The 20057-nt window shown below is 42.9% G+C and overlaps 1 protein-coding gene across 1 annotated transcript in view; it reads right to left on the bottom strand.

Annotated features, from left to right (window-relative positions):
* MAN1C1 (mannosidase alpha class 1C member 1) overlaps positions 1–20057 on the bottom strand; it is a 155996-nt gene that overhangs the window by 106986 nt on the left and 28953 nt on the right. The window contains exons 2-3 of the mRNA XM_088460584.1: positions 12654–13340; positions 6719–6815 (exon numbers count right to left, since the gene is read on the bottom strand). Of these exons, the coding sequence (XP_088316710.1) occupies positions 6719–6815; positions 12654–13214 (658 nt within the window). The 5' untranslated portion in view covers positions 13215–13340. The remainder of the gene's footprint in view (positions 1–6718; positions 6816–12653; positions 13341–20057) is intronic.

The raw sequence follows: 20057 nt of genomic DNA, 5'->3' as shown, positions 1-20057 counted from the left end.
GAACTCCCTAGGACGTCGGCATCTGAGGGACAGTGCTGAGGACGCCTAGCACAAAAATTTAGTATGCCTCTTCTTTAGTCTACTTAATGCTGGGACAGACACAGATCTTATAAGACACCACCAGCCCTTCTCTGGTCGTAAATACGATCTTCTGACATGTCAGGTGCAGGCGCCAGGGCCCGTCCCTTTCACTATCAAATAATTTTAAATTGTCTTTTAGAATATTAAAAAGAGAGTAGAATATGTGGATTACTTCTAAGAAGCATAAAAAAAAAAAAAAAAAAACAATATTCACATATAAAAAGTTAGGTTTCCCTGTATCATTTATTTACTCCTTAAATTATTTTTTGCTATTTATCAAGGGCTACGGCTGGCACCAGCTATCGACGAGTATCACAGATGATAGCTGTACGGTGTTAGCTTGCCCATACTTTGCCGCTGCTTTACTCCAACCACTACCCATCATCTCAGGATGCTAATATTGAGGAACGATGTAGGAAAAATGTATTAGTAAAATTAAACAAACAATTAAAAATATATATTTCTTCCATTGTTACATATGTATCTATTTTTTTCTGTCTCTTTTCATTTGCAGTGAGTCTACATCTGGAAGCCCAAAACGGAGCTTCCAGCACTTTGAGACTGTGTGACCTGGCAATGCTGGGTCAGACTCACGCATGCACAGAAGGAACCCAGAATGACAAGCAATGCGGTAGGTCTCTGCTTACTGCTATAAGCCAGTATCATACAGGAGCGGAGCAGTGCTGAAACCTAACATTTTGACCACCCATATAGAAAACCTGCAGCAGCAGTGAAGCCTGGATAGAATTCTGCATCAGACATATGTGTATCAGGAATACAGCTTTGCCAGCCAGGAGCAGATAAGAGTTATTCGTTTTATTTTACACAAGTCAAGTGTGTAATGGACTTGGATGTGAGTATTGGGGGAAGGGGGGTCTGAAGTTTTTAGGTTTGCATGTCCCTGAGGACATGTATGCAGGCTATGCTGAGCTCTGTCAGGCGTATGCAGAGATATACCTGATGTCAGATAATGATGACAGCTATTTGAGCAAGTGTATGAATAGTGGTGCATAGATGTGTGCAAATCAGTATAAGGTCGAATATTTAGTTACGTGCACCTCTGAATCACCCCCAGTATGTTCACATATACATTAAAATGACTAAGTATCAATCCTGGAAAATGCGTTTTTGTCTTGGTTTTTTATGAGATGGTAGTGAATGTAGAGGCATATTCAATTAGCCGCGAAAAGTCCTGTACTTTTCGCATGCTGGACTTTTCGCCTACATCGCTGGTTTTCAATGCGAGAAAATATGTCTGCTTTTCCCCCTATTCAATTAGAAATCGGCAAAAATGGGACCCAGCGAAACTATAACATGCGAAAAGTACTGTCAGATTTGGGGAAATCACCCTGACACCCCCTAAATGCTCTCAATAGCTGCTATTTCGCATCTTTACATAAGTGGTGAAGAAGAGCATTTAGCAGTTTTTTTGGCTCAAAATAAGTTGTCCCAGCAAATTTGGGGTACCTGAAAATGGGTGCTAGCATATTTTTAAGTTACTAAAGTGTAGTTTTAAAAATCGTTAAAAATCCACCTGCCGCAAGCACCTGCAAACTTAAAAACACTTGGAGCATACTTGGAGTCTATTTCGATAGTTTTTAAGTTTGTCCCTCAACTTTGGACTTTTTCGGCCCCAAAATGAAAGTACTTTTTTGGGGTGATCTAAAGACTTTTTAAAACTTTTTTTTAGGCGCAGTTTACCTTTGGGGGAATGTCCCAAAGGTGCAGGGGGGGGGGGGTTTCCGAAGTTTGCACCCCAAAACCCCAATTCTGAACTTTTTTTTCGACACCTATTCATAGGCGAAACTTATTCACCTATTACATTGCATTGCATTTTTGCGTACGCAAAACTATTTGGAATTGAATACGGAGGAAACTTTCAGACTGGTGAAATGATGTCACTCGCGATACTTTTCAGCAGAAACTGACTTTTCGCACCTAATTGAATATGGTCCTAAATATCAAATGATTATGTTTATATTTTGAATGTGATGCACCAATAGATTTTGCAAGGGAGTAACAGTAATTTGACTTCACATATAATTAACCATGTTGAAGAGTAGTGCTCTCCTGCGCTGTCTCCTCCCATACAGTGACGCGTCTGCAGAATGACATCACTGCTGTGCTAGTGACCATGCAACACTCTGTTCTCGCCACTGTGTAGAGAGCCGTAGTACTGTTCTGTACCCAAGACATGCTGTTGTTACTGTGGTTTAACCCTGTGCCTACTACTATTACTGCTGTCACCACTGTGAACTCTGTGTAGATCGCTGTTATCACATAAACCTACCATCCTGGCAGTGCTGTACGATGAGGTCAGTGGCTGGGGAGGCACACATGGAGATAGGTCTAAGTGCTGGGAGCCTGTCTCACCCCCTACTCACTGTAACTCTCCCCTCACTACATTAAGCTTCAGTGTCCATTGATTTTTCTATCTACATCACTGTGTCATCTCTTGCTGCTGAACTCCAATCTGTAAACACTGCAGTGCACTTCCTGGTCACATGACACATCCAAGGTGTCCAACAGTGCTCAAGGCATGCCTCCCATACTCAGAGGCATGCCTCTATTAGCTCTCTTACTGTGCAGCTTACTGCCTGTGGTGTGGCCCCACCCCCAGGTCTGCAAGCAGTGTCTTATTACACAGAAGCGAGGCTGAGCTGTTGTTGCCGCATCTCTCGTTTCCCTGCAGCCCCAGGGAGTTCCACAAAGCTGGTGAGTGTTAACTATAAAACTTATTACAATAAACAAAGAAGATGTTTATAAGTTATAAATATCATCTTTGTATTATTCTAATAATTTTAATATCAAATCTCAGGGGTATGACAGGGGAGGCACTGCCTCCCCTGCCTATCCTGACTGCACGTCCCTGCATCCTGGTTAAAGACATATGTGTGTACTAACATCCATTTCACATTTCGCTGACACCTATTGTAACCAAACAGGTTCTACCTAGGTTATACTAATAAATCAAATTTTGACAAGTACATAAAATTATTCTAATCCTCTCCCTTACACTTTGTCTATTTCAGGGGCGTTTCAATTGAGGAGGGGGCTCGTGTGCAGTCTCAGTCACGGGCCCCCTCCTCTCAGTCAGGCGGCCGGCAGTGCACTAAGCGCAGCGCGACCAGCGCTGCACTGATAGACTCTGGGCACTAGAGTGTGCCCAGAGTCTACAGCGCATGAGCAGGTCACCAGGAAAATGGCTGCGGCAGCCATTTTCCCTGTACTGCTCATGCTTAAAACTACGGGAAAATGGCAGCGGCGGCCATTTTCCAGATGTTTTTACAGCGCTGACACCGGCGCCGATGTGGGACTCCGAAGAGGTAAGTATAATATGGGTGCAAGGTGTGCGGTGAGGGCCCCCTGGACCCAGGGGCCCGTATGCGCCGCACACCCTGCACCCATTATAAACACGCCCCTGGTCTATTTCCATCCCTCTGTGTGGTCACAAGTAGGCAGATATTACAGATATGTCCTCATACATTATTTCTGCAATCACGCCAAATAGTCCCTCTCAGCCCGCCAGGTCCCTTGCGACTCTGTTTGCGCCAAGCATCTCTTTTGCATCGTTTCTGGCTGCAAAATATGTGATGCGACTAAGACGCACCACAAGACTGCAATTACATTGATATTCAACACAGGTATATCTGTGTACGACTGAGTTTGAATTTGTTTACGAAATTCTACGATGCAGCGGCCGCTTATTTCCATGTCAAGTTCCATTGTGCATCGTATACAGATTCAGCTGCACACAGATATACAAGTGTTGCATATCAAATGAATCAGTGCAGTCTCGTCTTAGTCGCATTTAATTGCAACTGAGGCCCCTTTTTTGGGCAGAAAAGCTGCTTTGCACAAGCAGACTCACACAGGATCTGGCATCTCACGTCGCATGGCGTATTGAGGTTAGACGTAGGAGGACATATCTGTGGATCTGTATGTTGAAGCTGGACACAGATATTTCCTTTTGTTAAACCTGACCATTGTTTGTAAGTTTCAATGATTGATATTGTCACCTGTGTGACAATATAATTATAGCCTATAATACATATGTTTAAAATCGTCTGCAAGAACTTTTGAAAAGTCTATTATCTAAGTTGGAAATGTTTGCCTATTAAAGGGGAAGACTATATTAGTGACGTGTTTGATAACGATTTGATTTAGTACAAACGGCCATATGTGTTATGTTTAGCGGCTGTTTTATCTGAATGAAAGGTCTGATCAGTGCATGTATGATGGAATCAGGGGTGTGACAGGCAGCTGTCCCAGGCTGCAAATTGTAGGGGTCACAAACTGATGGAAATTCATTGAAAAATTTTAATTTTCAATATGAAAAAGTCTTTAAGAGTGCAATTTACCCTGTGGGTAGATTTACTAATAATGGGTACCATTTCAGTTGAATGGCTAGACACAACCCCTGTGTGGAATGGTGGCAAAGCCATTCATTTTATAGTTAAAATGCTTTTTCAGAAACAATAAAAATCAGTATCTGTGTCACCAGCTTAAAAAAACAAGACATGAGTATAAAAATGTTATACAAGAGGGCATAGGATCCTTTCTCTATTATCCATTATTGGGGTGATCCATGGATTTCATCCAAAAGGAAAAAAAAAAAACATTTCTCTGCCATGAAGATAAATGGACAACGATTGTAAATATTGAATAAGGTACAAGACTAGGTAGAGCACGATTTTAAATTACTTTGATAAGATTTTTATGTATGCGCCTATTTTCTTGCAGCTGCAGTGCTAATAAGCCAATTGTTGTGTTACAAAACGCTGCTTAACAATGTGATAAAAGTGAGGAAATACAAACTTGCAATAACACAAATAATTATAGTCACACATGTATCAACAATATGGTGATATATATGACATGTAAAATTATTTTCCTACTGTGAGTTCATAAGTGTTATTATTTTTCATACACAAGCTTTAGAATACCCACAACTTACAGGTTTTGAATTACTTTGCGTGTCAGCAAATTGTCAGGTTCTGACAAGTTATTTTATCATATTAGTCTGATACAAAGTTCAAATCTTTCATCTGGATCCAGATCCACTTATAATGATCCTTGGCAAACCAAAATCCTCAGTTCCATACTTTATTTGTCTTAGTTTATTGCTTATATTTGACTTCATGTTATTGTTAAAAGACCATTATTGTACAGTTGCCTTCATTTTGTGCAGTTTTATTACAATATGAATGTGGATTCTTTATTTTGTATGTGTATCATGTTGTACTTCACGTTTCCAACCTTTTGGCTTTTTTGGCTGCTGTAGTTTGTTTTAAAATACAGCTACATAATAGGACGGGTGTGGTATGATATGCCAACAGTCATATCAACATTAACCATTTCGACATTCATTATATAGACAGTGATGCAATGTCAACATGTCACAAAGTCGATATATCTTCCCTGGTGGCCAAGCAGAGATTCAGCTTGCTCCCGACAGCTGTAGTAAGCCTAGTACGGCTTATGGTTCCCAGCGTCCATGTGACCTCACTTCCCGGACAGATCTTCGATGTTGCAGCATTCTGGTGAATATTTCTCCCTTATCCCTACCAACCCCTAACTTTCCTCTCAGCCTACCCCTAACCTTCATCTCCGCCTACACCTAGCCGTCCTCTCAACCAACCCCTAGCCTTCCTCTCAGCTAACCCCTAACCTTCCTCTCAGCTGACCCCTGACCTTCCTCTCAGCCTACACCTATAGCCTTCCTCTCAGCCAACACCTAGCCTTCCTCTCAGCCAACCCCTAACCTTCCTCCCAGCCAGCCCCTAACCTTCCACCCAGCCAAACCCTAGCCTCTGTTAACATTCTGACATGTCAACATCATAACTGTTGACATTGTGGTGTCGACATCATTAATGTCGACATTGTAACTGTTGACCTTTTGACCACATCCCAGTAGGACAGATATGCTAATGCCTGTTCTACATGTTATTAGGCGTATAATATTGATGTTTATTAGAATATATTTCTGATAAAATACTGTTTAATAACCTTAAAAAAATTCACAAAAGCTGAGAGGCAAGGGCATTTCCACCCCTTGGCCAGGATGGCACTAACTAGGGGTGCTGGCCGAAGGGGGGGCACCGTCCGATGGTGCCACCTGCGGCCAGGCAGTAAAATCAAGACAGGACTGCTTGGACTGGAGTCCCGGGTACTCCCCTGGCTCCTAGAGCCGGACAACCACTGGCGCTTGCCGGCGGCTGCCTGGTACAATGAATAAAGGGGTTTTTTTGCCTTGACGTCACGCGTGCTGCATCGCTGCACTGAGCCCGCCACAGCCGCAGCCAGAAAATGTTAAGTATCTGTTGGCTACGGGGGCTGAATGTGGGTGGCCAAGGGCTGGAGCTGGAGAGAAAGAAGGGGGGATGGCTGGGTAGAAAGAAGGAGGATGGCTGGGGAAACAGAAGGTGGATGGCCAGGGAGACAGGAGGGTGATGTTTGGGAAGACAGAAGGGGGGCTGGCAGGGGAGATGTTATAAGTACAGATGTCATTTATTCAGAAAATATGTCGAGGAAGGGAGCACCAGTACATTACTTTGCCAGGGCCGCTCGGACCCCTAGATACAACCCTGCTGAGAAGTATTATTATTCCCATAGATTTTCTAATAAAGAACCTTACCGAATAGACTTCCATAATGACCATCTTTAGTTAGCGGACGTAGCTCATTCTCCCCCCAGGCATACTTCTTGTAGCTATCCCATGCAAATTTCATCATCTGCAAATGAAAAGACAAGGAAACACTATATAAACCATGTGTGAAGCATTCCTCTTGTAATCTGTAGCTGGTATAACACGGAGTGACTTGCAAATTAAGATCTATAGCTGCGATAGAATCATGGAGCTGGCGGGTATATTAATGTTACAAGTGGTGAACATTTTAGTTTAATCAACAGCCTTACTTATGCGGATGAGAAGGGAATAATAATTAGTATAATGTTATGTAATGCAGAAAGGGAAAAAGAAAACATGTTTTACATGGATAAGAGGAGTAGAGCAAAATTGATCCAAGATAAAAAGGGTTAGGTTACGTGGCACCCAGGGGCGCTGCAGGACCATTTGCAGAGGATGCACTGCACTTCTGTTGCATCCTCCATGCGGGTTCCAACATACATAGGGCCTGATTCAGAGCCGGACGCTATTAGCGCTCGCTCGTTCAGAAAAAGGGGGTGGCTATTCAAATGAACCGTTCGCTCTTTGCGGTCTGTTGCCGCCTCTATGTCTGAACAAGCGAACAAAACTTGCGGACGTTTATTTGAAAAATACGCCCCCTGGCCGCTCGCATCATACGTCATGTCCGCTATTTATTAGATTAATCGAGTACATCGAACAGCGTATGAACTGCTCGCTATTCTTGTGGCTGGTTTTTCCTACCACTATATGGCGAGCAGTTTTGACTATAAAACAACCAAGTGACGTGGTCAGTGATGCTGCTGTATTAATTATGCACACCCATAAAATGCCCGTTTTGACCTTTAAGCACGCCTGCGTTCTTAATTCCACTCCCCGTTTTCAAGCACCTTCCCCTGTTACCACCCACATACGCGTCATCCTGTCACTCAAAATAGCAAGCATTCGCTATATAGCGAACAAACGATTTTCGGCCGCACTGACTGGTTCGCGCATGCGTATTATAAACCGTACGCATGCGCAGATGGGCGAACATCGCTCGGAATGAGCGTACTGCCGCTTACGAGTGTCTCTGAATGAGATCCATAGTCCAAGACTTAGGTCTACCTGTCAATCCAGACCAGCTAAGCGGGAGAGGCTTTAATGGATCTCCATTGCTTCACATCACAATACGTATGCGTTACTTTCATACCACAGGGAAAATACCATTACTGAGGAGCTATATAACTGCGATATGCAAGGATACATAATGATAGATACTGCTGGCCCAATACCACCAATGGTAAGTAGAGTTTACAGTCCCCTTCCCTGACCACCAAAAAAACAGTATTTGTTAAATTAGTAGGAATGCAGGAACAGAGGAGCTGATTCAGACCCGCTCGCTAGAATGCGTTCGCTCGTAGCTTGCCGATCTTTGCATTCTGCGCATGCATCACAATACGTGTGCGCAAACCACTGCGAGAGATCGGGAAGCCTTCGCTCGCTGCGCATAGACAGCCCAGCAGAGAGAGTGACAGGAGAAGCGGTTTGTGGGTGGTGACAGGGGCTGGCCACTAGAAACAGGGGAGTGGAGGTGCGAACGCAGGCGTGCCTGAGTGTCTCAAAGCCATTTAAGAGGTGTGCATAATTAACAGGCAGCGTCACAGTACACGTCACCTGGTTGTATTTCACATTGAAGTTATCGCAGTGCTTGCGACAGGTTATAGCCAACTCAAGCGCTGCGATCACATCTGATGCTGCTCGAGTACCAATGGTTTCATGCACTTCCTGGAGATGACATGCGCAAGTGGGTGTCTTAAGACAGGCTGGTGGGTGTCTGCATAAAGTGATTGCACGCCAAGACATAGTGGGTGTGCTTATGCCTTGCCGTGCAATCGCCTGCCTTGCTGTGTATGTGCCGGATTTGCGTACGCTGGGTGGGAAAGAAAGCATCTAGCAAGCGGGTCTGAATGAGCTCCAGAGCTCCAAGAAGCAGGTCATATTTTACTCAGCCTTCTCTAAAGTCTCATGAGAGGTCCCTGGTAATTGCACATAATAAAGTGCTGCTAAGTTAAGTCCTGGGTCCAGGAATATTTGGACTCAGTGTTCAGTGTTTCATTAAGTTATGAAAATGCTTCATGCAGCAGCCAGTATCACACCAGCTCAGAGCCTTGCTTCAAGTTTCAGCAGCTAGTTTTATTTGTGTAGCAAAATAAACAAAATCATAAAATTAAATCCTAGACTGTCCAGCTCTAACTAAACAGAAGTCACCCTCTCTAAGGGGAGGACCTAATGTCTAACTCACAAAACAGCATTAAATACAGCACTTACATAAAGCCATAACAGTGTCTCTCAACAGGTCTGTCAGCATGCTCCCCAGGTAGTGAGAAACTGCCCATTGAAACTGACACACCTTTTATCAGCCTCTCATAGGTGGTCTGTTAATCAAGGCTGCTCCCGGCTTTATAAAGCTGGGAGTTGCCCAGCGAAACGCATTAGTTGTGGAGTACCCCTACTTTGTTGGACTTTATTGGAATACAACTAATTATACCACGGATGTTTAGAGACCTGAACCAGACTCCTGGACATTGCTGATCTCTTACTTGAGTCGGATTGCAAGTACTCAAGTCTGCAGGAAATTTTCCAACACCACTCCAAGGGATCTGCTAGAGTGAGATTGCTGTCCCGCTCATCCAGAAGGACCCTCATCTTGTGAGTTGGAATGAGACTGTACATTTTATTTGGACCTACCACCAAGCCTTCAACACTTATTGTCCAATATTAAGGAGTCATATAGGAACAGGACGTTTCCAATACTTACTCAGTCAATTAAATACCCACACTCAGAGTCAAGGTGCATATGTCAAATGTTTGTTTAACTGCTCTGTATGTCTAGACCATGTACAGTTTATTTTGCAATTTTTAATATTAGATAATAAATCCTATTAACTGTTTATACCACACTCCACCTGGTTGGGTTTTCAAAAATCTGATATCCTCACTATTAGCGCTGTTTATTTATCAGCCATATAGTAGCATAAATATGACAGTGCATGGTTATGGCTAAAAATGCTAGTAAATGCAAGGATGACTTTTTTTTGTTAGTACTTTTTGTTAGACCACATTGTGCCTTACATGTTTAGGGTTATGCACTCATGCATTTCTGCTATGTTTTAGATCATTGCATCCCTCTCCCCAATGTTTTCTCTCTCCCCTGCATTCTTATATTTTTAAAATTAATACAAAAAAATTATTTGCATAAAAAATGCTAGGAATCACATGTATTGTTATGTCAATTGAGGATGATAACACAGGGCCTGATTCAGCAAGGAACCCAGTTACTAATACACACGCAATCGGCCGATTGTTGTGTACTGCGCATGCATCGCAGTGCATGAACTAGCCACTGCGATCGGGCCTGTGATCACAGAAACCGCGCAGACTCATCGCAGAGTGATTGGCAGGAAATGCCATTTGTGGGAGGTGGTTGGTCGAACACAGGCGGCGTGCATAAATTACCCACTGCGAGGGCATATGCAGCCTGAGGCCTGATATGTGCATGGAAGTTAGCAATTTCTGAGTAAGGTCTGACTTTGTGGAAGTGTGCGTGAGAGTCCGATGGTACTCAATGTGTCCAATGGTTTCGCTATTCTGCTAAGTATAACGGATGTGATTAAAGGGAAGTGGGCATCCTTATGTAGGTGCTGAGATTGCAGTGCGATCGCAATGGATTAGCATATTGCGATCCGTAGTGAATCAGGCCCACAGTTCATATACTTCCACCAGGAGGCAAGTAAAGGCCTGCTTCAGAGATGGACGCTAATGCAATCGCAGCTGTGATTTCATACGCATCGCCGCAGCTATGCTAATGTTAGTACAGATCACCCGAGCATTAAGACGCCGACTGCTGCCTTCTTACATGCGTGCGACGACGCATACCTGCGTAAATATCTGTAACATCAACGCACATTGGCGGACATCTTATCCTTGCGGCAGGTCTGACCTGCCGCAGCCTTGGGAGTTCTTCTGACACGCAGAGCTGCGTATTTACTCGCAGTGGCTAATTTATGCACGCCCATGTAACGGCATTTAAACGGACTGGCACGCCTGTGTGTGTTTTTACCACTCCCCCTTACCACCCCCAAACACTAACAACATGTCACTCACTTTGTGATGTGATCCTCTGTGCGTCCGTAATCGCACGCTCGGTGTGACTAATCTGCATGCACGATGGCAAGCAATCGCTCGATCTGCGTGAAAATCGCATTAGCGTCCATCTCTGAATCAGGCCCTAGGTTCAGAAGATACTACACAGCACAGATAGAACTTCCTTCCTCACCAACCAGAATGCTTATAACAGATCTTCACCTTTTATATTGTTCATAATAGTTTCTTTGCTTAAGCCAAAAAATTATAATTAACTTGAAATAAGGTATAAATAAATAATCATAAACTGATAAATGTATGTAACTTATTTTTTTTATATAAATAAAGCCTGTTCTAATCAAATGTGTTTGTCCATGTCAAAGGCAATTTCTAACTTAACACCAGTTCTATTTTTCTGCTCTGGTCTCTTATGGTTTTTAAAGCTATGTATGGTTTATATAACCGAGCCACTGACTGTACTATAAACCTTGGTAAATTATTCATCCTCTAAGATTGCAAATGTAATATTTATTGCATAGTATCAACCATTATGCTAATCACTGATAACGGAGAGGGTATGGGATAACAAACATATGTGGAAACTGCTGAGCTGAATTATTTCACTTGTATGCACACTAGATTAATATTTTATTATGGACTCATGCCATATTGTACAATTTTCATTGCAGGATCTGCTATTGACTGTGGGATGTGTCCATCATCAAACGTATCCAACCACCTACAAGCCTCTAGATGTCCCCACAATTCCCTATGCAAGTATTATTATTATCCATTATTTATATAGTGTCACAAGGTTCCGCAGCGCCTTACACAGTACATAAACAAATGAGCACACAAAAAAAACAATTATTAACATTACAAAACAATGTATTACACTGAAATAAGCAGCAGGGCGTCAGCAACCAAGTGTTAGGTGCAGTAGTGGGGAGTTAAGAGTAAATGATAGTATAAGTAAGGAAAGGATAAGCTTGTTAGGTGAGAGAGCCCTGATCATGAGAGCTTACATTCTAATGGGTATAATGTAGAAGATGCCTAATACTCAGAAGCGCCAAGGGGGGGGGGGGTTCTATTTACCCTGCAGCAGCTAAACCCAGGGCCGTTGCTAGGGTAGTGTGGCTGGTGCCATCGCACAGGGCGCCTCAGGTCAGGGGGCGCTGTTTGGGCCTGTAAAATATCTGTTTATTACCATTCTTGCTTGTAGCTTCCTCTTATTTCATCCCCAGCATCTCCTGGCCTCTCCTATCTCTTCTCTGGCCCTTCCCCATGAAGCCATGGCCCTTTTTGGGTGCATTATGTCCCTTTGAAAAATGAGGGTGGCGCCAATGCTCTTTCTGGCACAGGGCACCAAAAAGTCTAGTTACGGCTCTGGTTAAACCATTCTATATATGCGAAAGAGGGGAGCGATTGCGCCCCCTATGCGTTGCGTGCGGCTGCGAACATAGTAATTATTTAATTTTTTGGGGAAGGAGGGGGGTCTGGCCACGCCCCCTCCCTGTACATGGGCTGGCAGAGCTGTCGGCAGCCCTGCTAATACTGGCCCATATTAGAGAGGTAGTAAGAGTCATATAACTGCATCAAACATATAAAAATAAATAAAATTGAATATCATATCACCATCAAACAAAATAAAGTAAGTAAGTATTAGCGCAAGTCAAGAGGAACAAATGACATAAAGCAGCCTGTAATACTTTCAGAACAAAGATATCAATGATCAATAATCCGTTTTGTTGGTTAAGTGCAAGAAGAAACTGTAAACTAGTGAATCAAATAAAATAATTACCTCTTTAATCTTGTTTCTTTTTTCTCTGATTTCTGAATCTTTTGGTTCCGCTTTATTTCCCAAAGGAGGATATTTAAGGGATTTCTGAAGAGCCTTATAATCAAAAATAAATTCATTTTTTTTCTTCTGAGCTGCAGACATATCATTCTCTTTAATTTTGGCTTTAGTAGCTACTATCTGTTCTTTGTTCAATGTAACATCGTCTTTTTGTGTTTCGTAGTTGCTGGTTATAAATCCTAGTGGCTTTACATCCACATCAAATTTGTCTTTGGATCTCCACTTTTCTTGATTTGTATTTTGTAGCATTGACTTTTGATCTTCAACAGTCTTTTTGTTAATTTTCTTACTAGCATAGCTGTGTATTCTTGTGCCAGTTTGTGTACTAGACAAAAATATCCTCTTAAATGTTGAAGTGTTTGGTAACAAAAACAGTGTCCCAAAACAAAGTGTAATAAATCCAGACAAAAACAATAAAAATATAAATTTCTGAGAAAGACGAAGTCCAAATCCAGTTGGAAATATCCCACAAATTTTCCTAAGGAACATTATTTTAATTTGCATCTAATCAAATATATATTCTTGATACATGCGCATTATGACATTGCATAGACATCTTTGTTTTTATTGTAAATCTCTTGTAGATGGCCCCGTAATGTTTGACTCTAGGAATTACTAGAATAGTCACACCTGTAACAAACAAAGACACAAATAAAACACATTTGTAGCTAATGCATCATTGAGAAGAAGGCATGTTAAATTTATATCATGTACAATAGTTGCTAGGATATACACAAAAATATCAGAAAATGGTCTGTACTCTCTTCTGAGAACATTCTAGGCATTGGCTCAGAATATGTTGTAAGCTTTGTTTATTTGCAGATGATATTCTTTTATTAGTTTCACGGCCAGAGACCTTGTTGCTGTGCCTTTAAAAGTTTATGGATCAGTATAGTCTGGCATCTTTGCATCAAAGTTACTAAATCAGAAGCACTACCTATAACATTTGATCACCTGGACCCTCCCTAAATACATTACAAATCAGATTTAAACACACTTTGGAAAAAAAGACACTGTTTTAATTGGGCATATGTGTTTCCCTTCTATTAACCACTTGCCTTGCATGGTCGCTTCAGATACGACCATGCCAGACTGGGCTTTAACTGACATGGTTGTATATGATGCGACCAGTCAGAAACGCCCACTAGGCGGCTGCCGGAAGCTGATCTTCCATCAGATGCCTACATCAGGGGGACCTACAGGTCCCCTTGCACCCTCGACTGCCCCTCCATTGTGTCCCGATCACTGCTGGCCACAATGAACAGGTACACGGTGGCACAACCTCCCGGCGCGGCTGCAGAGGAGCCATGAATTCAGAAGAGCAGCCACTAAAGTATCGCAATCACTGTGGCCAACAGGGATCGGGAAGCCGGCATCACACCAGCAGGGCAGCCATGAGGTCCATGGAAGCAGCAGTTGCACCTCCTGGTCGCCAGCCGCAGCTGCTGCTGTGTCCCGATCACTGTGGCCAGCAGTGATCGGGAAGCCGGCATCACCCTCCTCCTGGCATGACCATGTCAGTTAAAACCCAGTCTGGCATGATCACATATGATGCGACCTCGGCAGGCAAGTGGTTAAAGGAATCCCTGGCCCCTCCTTTGTGATCAGGCACCTATAAAGGATGACTTTTTGCACAGGCAAAAAGTCATCCTTTCCTCTACTACCATCCCTTCTCATCCCTTCTTCTACCCTCCTACTTCCCTTCACTCCTCCCTAACCCAATCTTCCTGTTGGGCCTGTTCAGAAATGCAGACGCAGGAGTCTGCCTTCCACAGCAAGGCAACATGCAAGAAGCCACTCAAATCAAACTATCGGTATTAGTGTTATTATAGGACAGGTTATTAATATTATGTGTGTTGTGTGTTAGGGATGGCCATCGATGGTGTTTGGCCGATGTTTTTTGCCATCATTGGCAGCGCCGTACCAATGGCCGAGCTCTGTGCATCATTCAGCTATCGATGGCCATCATTAGTGTGTGGTGGTTCTTTATTAAATGTTGTGGCTAAATTTGTAGATTAGATGTGGGTATTGAGGCATAGCTGCATGTTTATACAGTATGTTGATTATGTGCTGAGTATTAGATGTCTGGAGGACTACATGTACAGTATGCAGTGACAAATCTAGGGTGGGACTGGCGTGGCTTGTGCCCTGGATGACAGACGTGTGGGGCGCCAAAGGGAGGGGGCAGAAGTATGACACCTCTGCTGAATATTTGTTTATTAGGGACCTGAGGCTACTAGCCATGAGTCATGGAACATGACCTTGCATCTCACCCCCCGTTTTCTGTCATCCTGGGGCATGCCCAGTGGTCCCCATGCTGCTGTGCTGCTCCCAGCCTCTCCCGCCATCGCATGCATCTATGTACCTGGTGCTCTGCTATGCAGAGAGTGGTAAGAGAATGCCTACCCAACCTTTGTGGAGGACAGTTGGTGGGTATGATGTGTGTCAGTGTGTGTAGGTATGAAAGGTGCTGAAATTAATACTGACCATAACTGGAGTCTAGCTCACCTGTCTTTTCACTAGATTATCCCAAATGTTGTTATGATACTGTATGTTTAGGACAGAACACCTGATCTCTCACCAAAATTCAGATTTTTGAGAGGATATGGGCACGTCCAGTTTTGGACTGGGGCATGAAGGGCCCACCTTGAGAATGCTGTGGTGGGGTGTGGGCAGGGGCGGATTGGGATGGAAAACCAGCCCAGGAAGTTATGGAAGCAGCCCTAATGGGGGTGGGGTCTGTCAAAAGGGACGGAATACTCCCTCGTCATGGGGCCTGATTCTGAGTCGGAGGCAGTGGCGGCCTTCCTTGTTTCTTTTGATGCAGTTGCGTCTGCGTCTTTATGCTAATGCAGCTACAGTGCCCTTCCCTGGTGTACAGCCATGTGTCAGAATTTGTAAGGACTCATTGAAAATTTCACCAGCCCTATGTTAGGTTATAGATTATCCGTCTGTGTATGGCCTCCAATGTGAGCAATTCAGTGTCTCTGAATGCAGCCACTTTCAGCAACACGCCCATGTCACTCCAATAACACATCCATACTACATCTGTGTCTAATTAGCCAACCTCCTATGAATGCTCAACACATTTCTAATACACTACACTACTTGGTGCGTGCATCAGAATCAGTACTGCAACTCTGTACAAACACCATCGGGATACATGAATGGTGCAACTCAGTCGCATACGCAGACGAAAAACATTGCACAAGTAAAAAAAACCTTTGGCCCCCACAGAAAAAAACAAATACATTGGGCTCGATTCAATTCAGCGGTAGGTATCCTAAACCTCCCCCTCTTTCTACCCCTAACCCTCCCCGATGCCTAAACCTAACCTCCCCCTCCCCACTACCTAGACCTAACCCTCCCCAGTAACTCCTAACCCCAATGCTAACCCTCCCCCTAACCCTCCTACTTACCTTCGGGATGCTGGCGGTCGGGATGCCAGTGCCGGGATTCTGACAGGTATTGGGATTCTAAGCGTCGGTATCCCATGTGCCGGGATATTGACTGCATCCCCTCTGCACCTACTGTCTGAGATCTGCTGCAAAATTGGACAGGTGTGTAGGCATATTTATTTGGTGTTGAATCTGCCTCCAGGTCTCCAGTAGGATTGTGTCAACAATCTGGTCTGGAATTGGATCCACAGAGACATGTGTGTACCCACCTTAACCAGTGCCAGATTAATGTCTACATGGGTCTGGAGCTGAAATTTATGAAGGGCCTATTGTGTACTGCTGTGGCTGTGTGACTAGTGATGTAGGGGCGTGACCAGTGTGGTGTGGGTGTGGTCTACGTAGAGAGTGTGACCTGTGCCGTGGGTGTGGCAATCTCCATGGAGAGCATAGCCTGCACATAACAATAAAAAGTTTGGGGGTTTTATGTGAAAAGGTGTATATGGTATTGTCTGCCTTTCCTAGCTTGCTAGCATAGTTTAGCTAAAGAAAAAAATTCCAAAATTGTCCACTGATTATTGACATATCTCCATAGGTGTACATCCCACATCCCTAGCCACTGCAGTAAATTAATAAATTAATAAATTAATTGCCTTCTTAGCTATAGCTTTTAAAAAATATGGCAATGGCAATATTGGACCAGGACGTTAAGGGTTAACTTACAGCTTTGCAGATGTGCATGTGTGAGTCAGGTTGAGCTTTCAGTTTTATAAAGTGTAAATAAAAAGTATTTAAAATTAATAAAAAAATTCCCCCTAAAAAAATATATATAAATATACACATACATACACTTACACACATACCCCCTCCTTGCGGAAGCCACTGCAAGTGTACATATACAGAGCACGATGGACAGATATACTTGCAGATATATCTGCCATCGACTGTGCAGCACAGCCAACGTGATATGGCTGAACGACGTCATTCATGGACATATCTTCTGTACACACTGGCCGATGGTCACACAATATATTGACCGATCAATTGACCGGCCAATATATCTGCCAGTGTGTACCCAGCATTAGAGTCAACTGGAATTAAGTGATTAGTTTTACTAGAGCTAAAAAATAAAAATACACATGTACAAAATACACATGTACAAATACAATAGCAATTATTCAAAATGGATATAAATAACTAAGTTCTTTACCTAAAAAATTGTATAAAAAAAGTGGATGGTTGCTCCACATAATGGGATCTCAAGTGGTCGAGATGACAGTCACCGTACTTGCCAATAATGGTGGACAATGTAAGTCTGTGGATGGTAAAGCCTCAGCAGGAATACTGTAGTTAAAGCAGGCTCTGAGATGGATTGGGCGCACAATGATGAAAGGTGGGGAAACTGGACATAATGCACAGTACAGATAAATGTCTATATGAAACCCTGGGTCACAGGTCCTGATGGGGCACAATTGCTAATAGACATCAGATTATAGCAGTGCAACTAAAGGATAGGATAGTGATGTGGGAGGATCCTAAATAGCAATTGCCAGTGATTGTATAACAAACTATTGCAAATCCTGATGATCACTTAATCAGCAGCTTACCTCCTGCCAGCTCAATGTAGGTACACTTGCGCCGGAACATCAGACGGCCTGGGGGTGGAGCTTCGGACGGCCCGGGGGTGGAGCTTCGGGCGGTCCGAGGGTAAACGGATTGAAGGGGGGCTAGTAAATAGGCGATGCTGAGGGTGGCCCAGTGGTTAATGTGCTGGGCTTCAGAAACCTGTCGTGGTGACAGGAAAAAAAATAAAAAATCCTGTCAAAACTACTGCACTTACTGCAGGGGATCCTGTGGGCCTATTTTCAATGGGTGGCCTGGAGCTGTAGCTCCATCTGCCCCATTGTTAATCCGGCCCTGATGTTAAATCATGCAGCTTCATATCAGATGAATAATTTGATTTATCCATTGTTTGTAAATAACAAACTACAGATAAAGTGTAATGAGGTGTCTAAATGGGTAATGGTGACAGGCCAAACTGGTTATATAGCCCTGAAGATGTTATTCAGATTCTATTTCTGAAGATATTGCTGTTCAGGACCTTATGGGAAGATGTAATCCAAATTTCTTATCAGTAGTCGTTATCCAACGTTGCTTAATTAAAGCAGGAATTACTCAGTATCAATGTAGGACAAAATGTCACCACAAAATTGCTGCAAGTAGCTGGGCGTCCTTTATACAGGGCTGTGACTTGCATTGTGACATCACAATGCACACAGTCAGCAGCTAGAGATGGCTGTATCTTAGATCAACTCAGGGCCCAGATGCCATCCAGCAGCACTCTGGTTAGAATAGAAAAGCAGGGGCTCAGGAGATGACAGTGTAACTCTGAAGGTAGAGAGCCGGGCAGCAGAGGAGACAGATAAAGTACCAACCAATCAGCTCCTGTCACTTTACAGGCCGTGTGGGCAAAATGACAGTTAGGAGCTGATTGGTTGGTACTTTATATCTTTCAACTTTCTCTCTCTCCAAGGCGTAGTACATCTTTACCTGGATCTGTTAACCTAACTGCTAATTTTGATTGGTAGACGGGCAATTCTTGGTATAGTTTCTATAGGAACAAGCCAAGCACCCATGTTCATCCTTGTTCCTGCTCTACCAGGTACCTGACCCACTAATAAAGTAACAAGTGTATAATTCAAGTGCCCAGCCTGGAACTTGAAATTAGGTGAAGAGATGGCACTCTTAGAATGTGTCCACCTCACAAAATACTTTCTAAAGCTGGGTACACACTTATACGATATATATTGGTAATGCATCGCCAGGTGTGTACACCCAATATTTCTGCGAACGTAGTCATTCACAGACATGTCCGGTCGGCCCTGCAGCACAGCCCATGCCAATCTATCATGCAGATATATTGATGCATCTGCGTGTGTGAGGACGACCCGCCAACCGCTCGTACATTGGCTGCATGGACCGCTGACACTGAAAACACAACTGGGTAGGCCAATTTAAATGCCCGCCCAGTTATGATGTCTGGCCAGACATATCGAGTGGCCAATTGGTAAGTGTGCATAGCTTACCAAATCGTCCGCTTAGTCACCGTGATGTCCGGTCGGCCGCTGTATCGGTGTAATGTGTACCCAGCTTTAGTGTAATGTGCATTTTTACATTCCTTTGTGTATATATTGTGGTAGTCATGCTATTATCTTGTTCTACCTGTATCTAAATTACTATATATTTTTGGACTGTTATTCAGGGCATTAATATTTCATCCATTTTAGTCAAAGGTTATACATTTATTTAGTAAATATTATTGAGTATATTATAAAAAAAGATTAGACAAATCAAGTAAAAAGTGTCAAGTAAAAATGTATAAACCATAATACATAAAAGTAGTAAGATGATCACAAAGCACTAACCCAAAAATAGTCAAAATCATATATTAAAAAAAAATTACAAAAAAAACAATGTGCCATATTTAATGATCACAGAAAAAAAAAAATCCAGACACGAAATATAAAAAATATATCTAAAGTTATAGTAATAAAAACTAAATCAAATAGGAAAAAAGATTTTGACAAAAAGGAACTGTTAAAATGTGGTAATTGCTAAGTTCCTCCACATTAGAAATAACATAAAATAGTTGCAAAGGATAACTGTGCTACATTAAACCCAAATGTGCAAGAAAGAGTCAACTTACAATAGCATGAAATATCTGTATGCCCATTTGACACTTTCTTGGTATCTTTAGGAGCAATAAAGGCAGATATTAGTATCTGTGTGGGGTGAAGGCGCCCAGGTTGAAAAAAAGTCTGGTTTCATCTCTGTATGTATGTAAGTAAGTATACTGTATATGTGGCAAAATGTTGAATATAAGGAGGAAAAAGAAGATATAATGTTGGGGGCATGTATAGGGAAGGGACGGTGCTGGGGGATGCCATGGGAA

The sequence above is a fragment of the Taudactylus pleione genome, unplaced genomic scaffold, assembly GCF_031769625.1.
Source record: "Taudactylus pleione unplaced genomic scaffold, aTauple2 ptg000007l, whole genome shotgun sequence".
NCBI lineage: Eukaryota > Metazoa > Chordata > Amphibia > Anura > Myobatrachidae > Taudactylus > Taudactylus pleione.
This window is presented reverse-complemented; position numbering and strand designations above follow the sequence as displayed.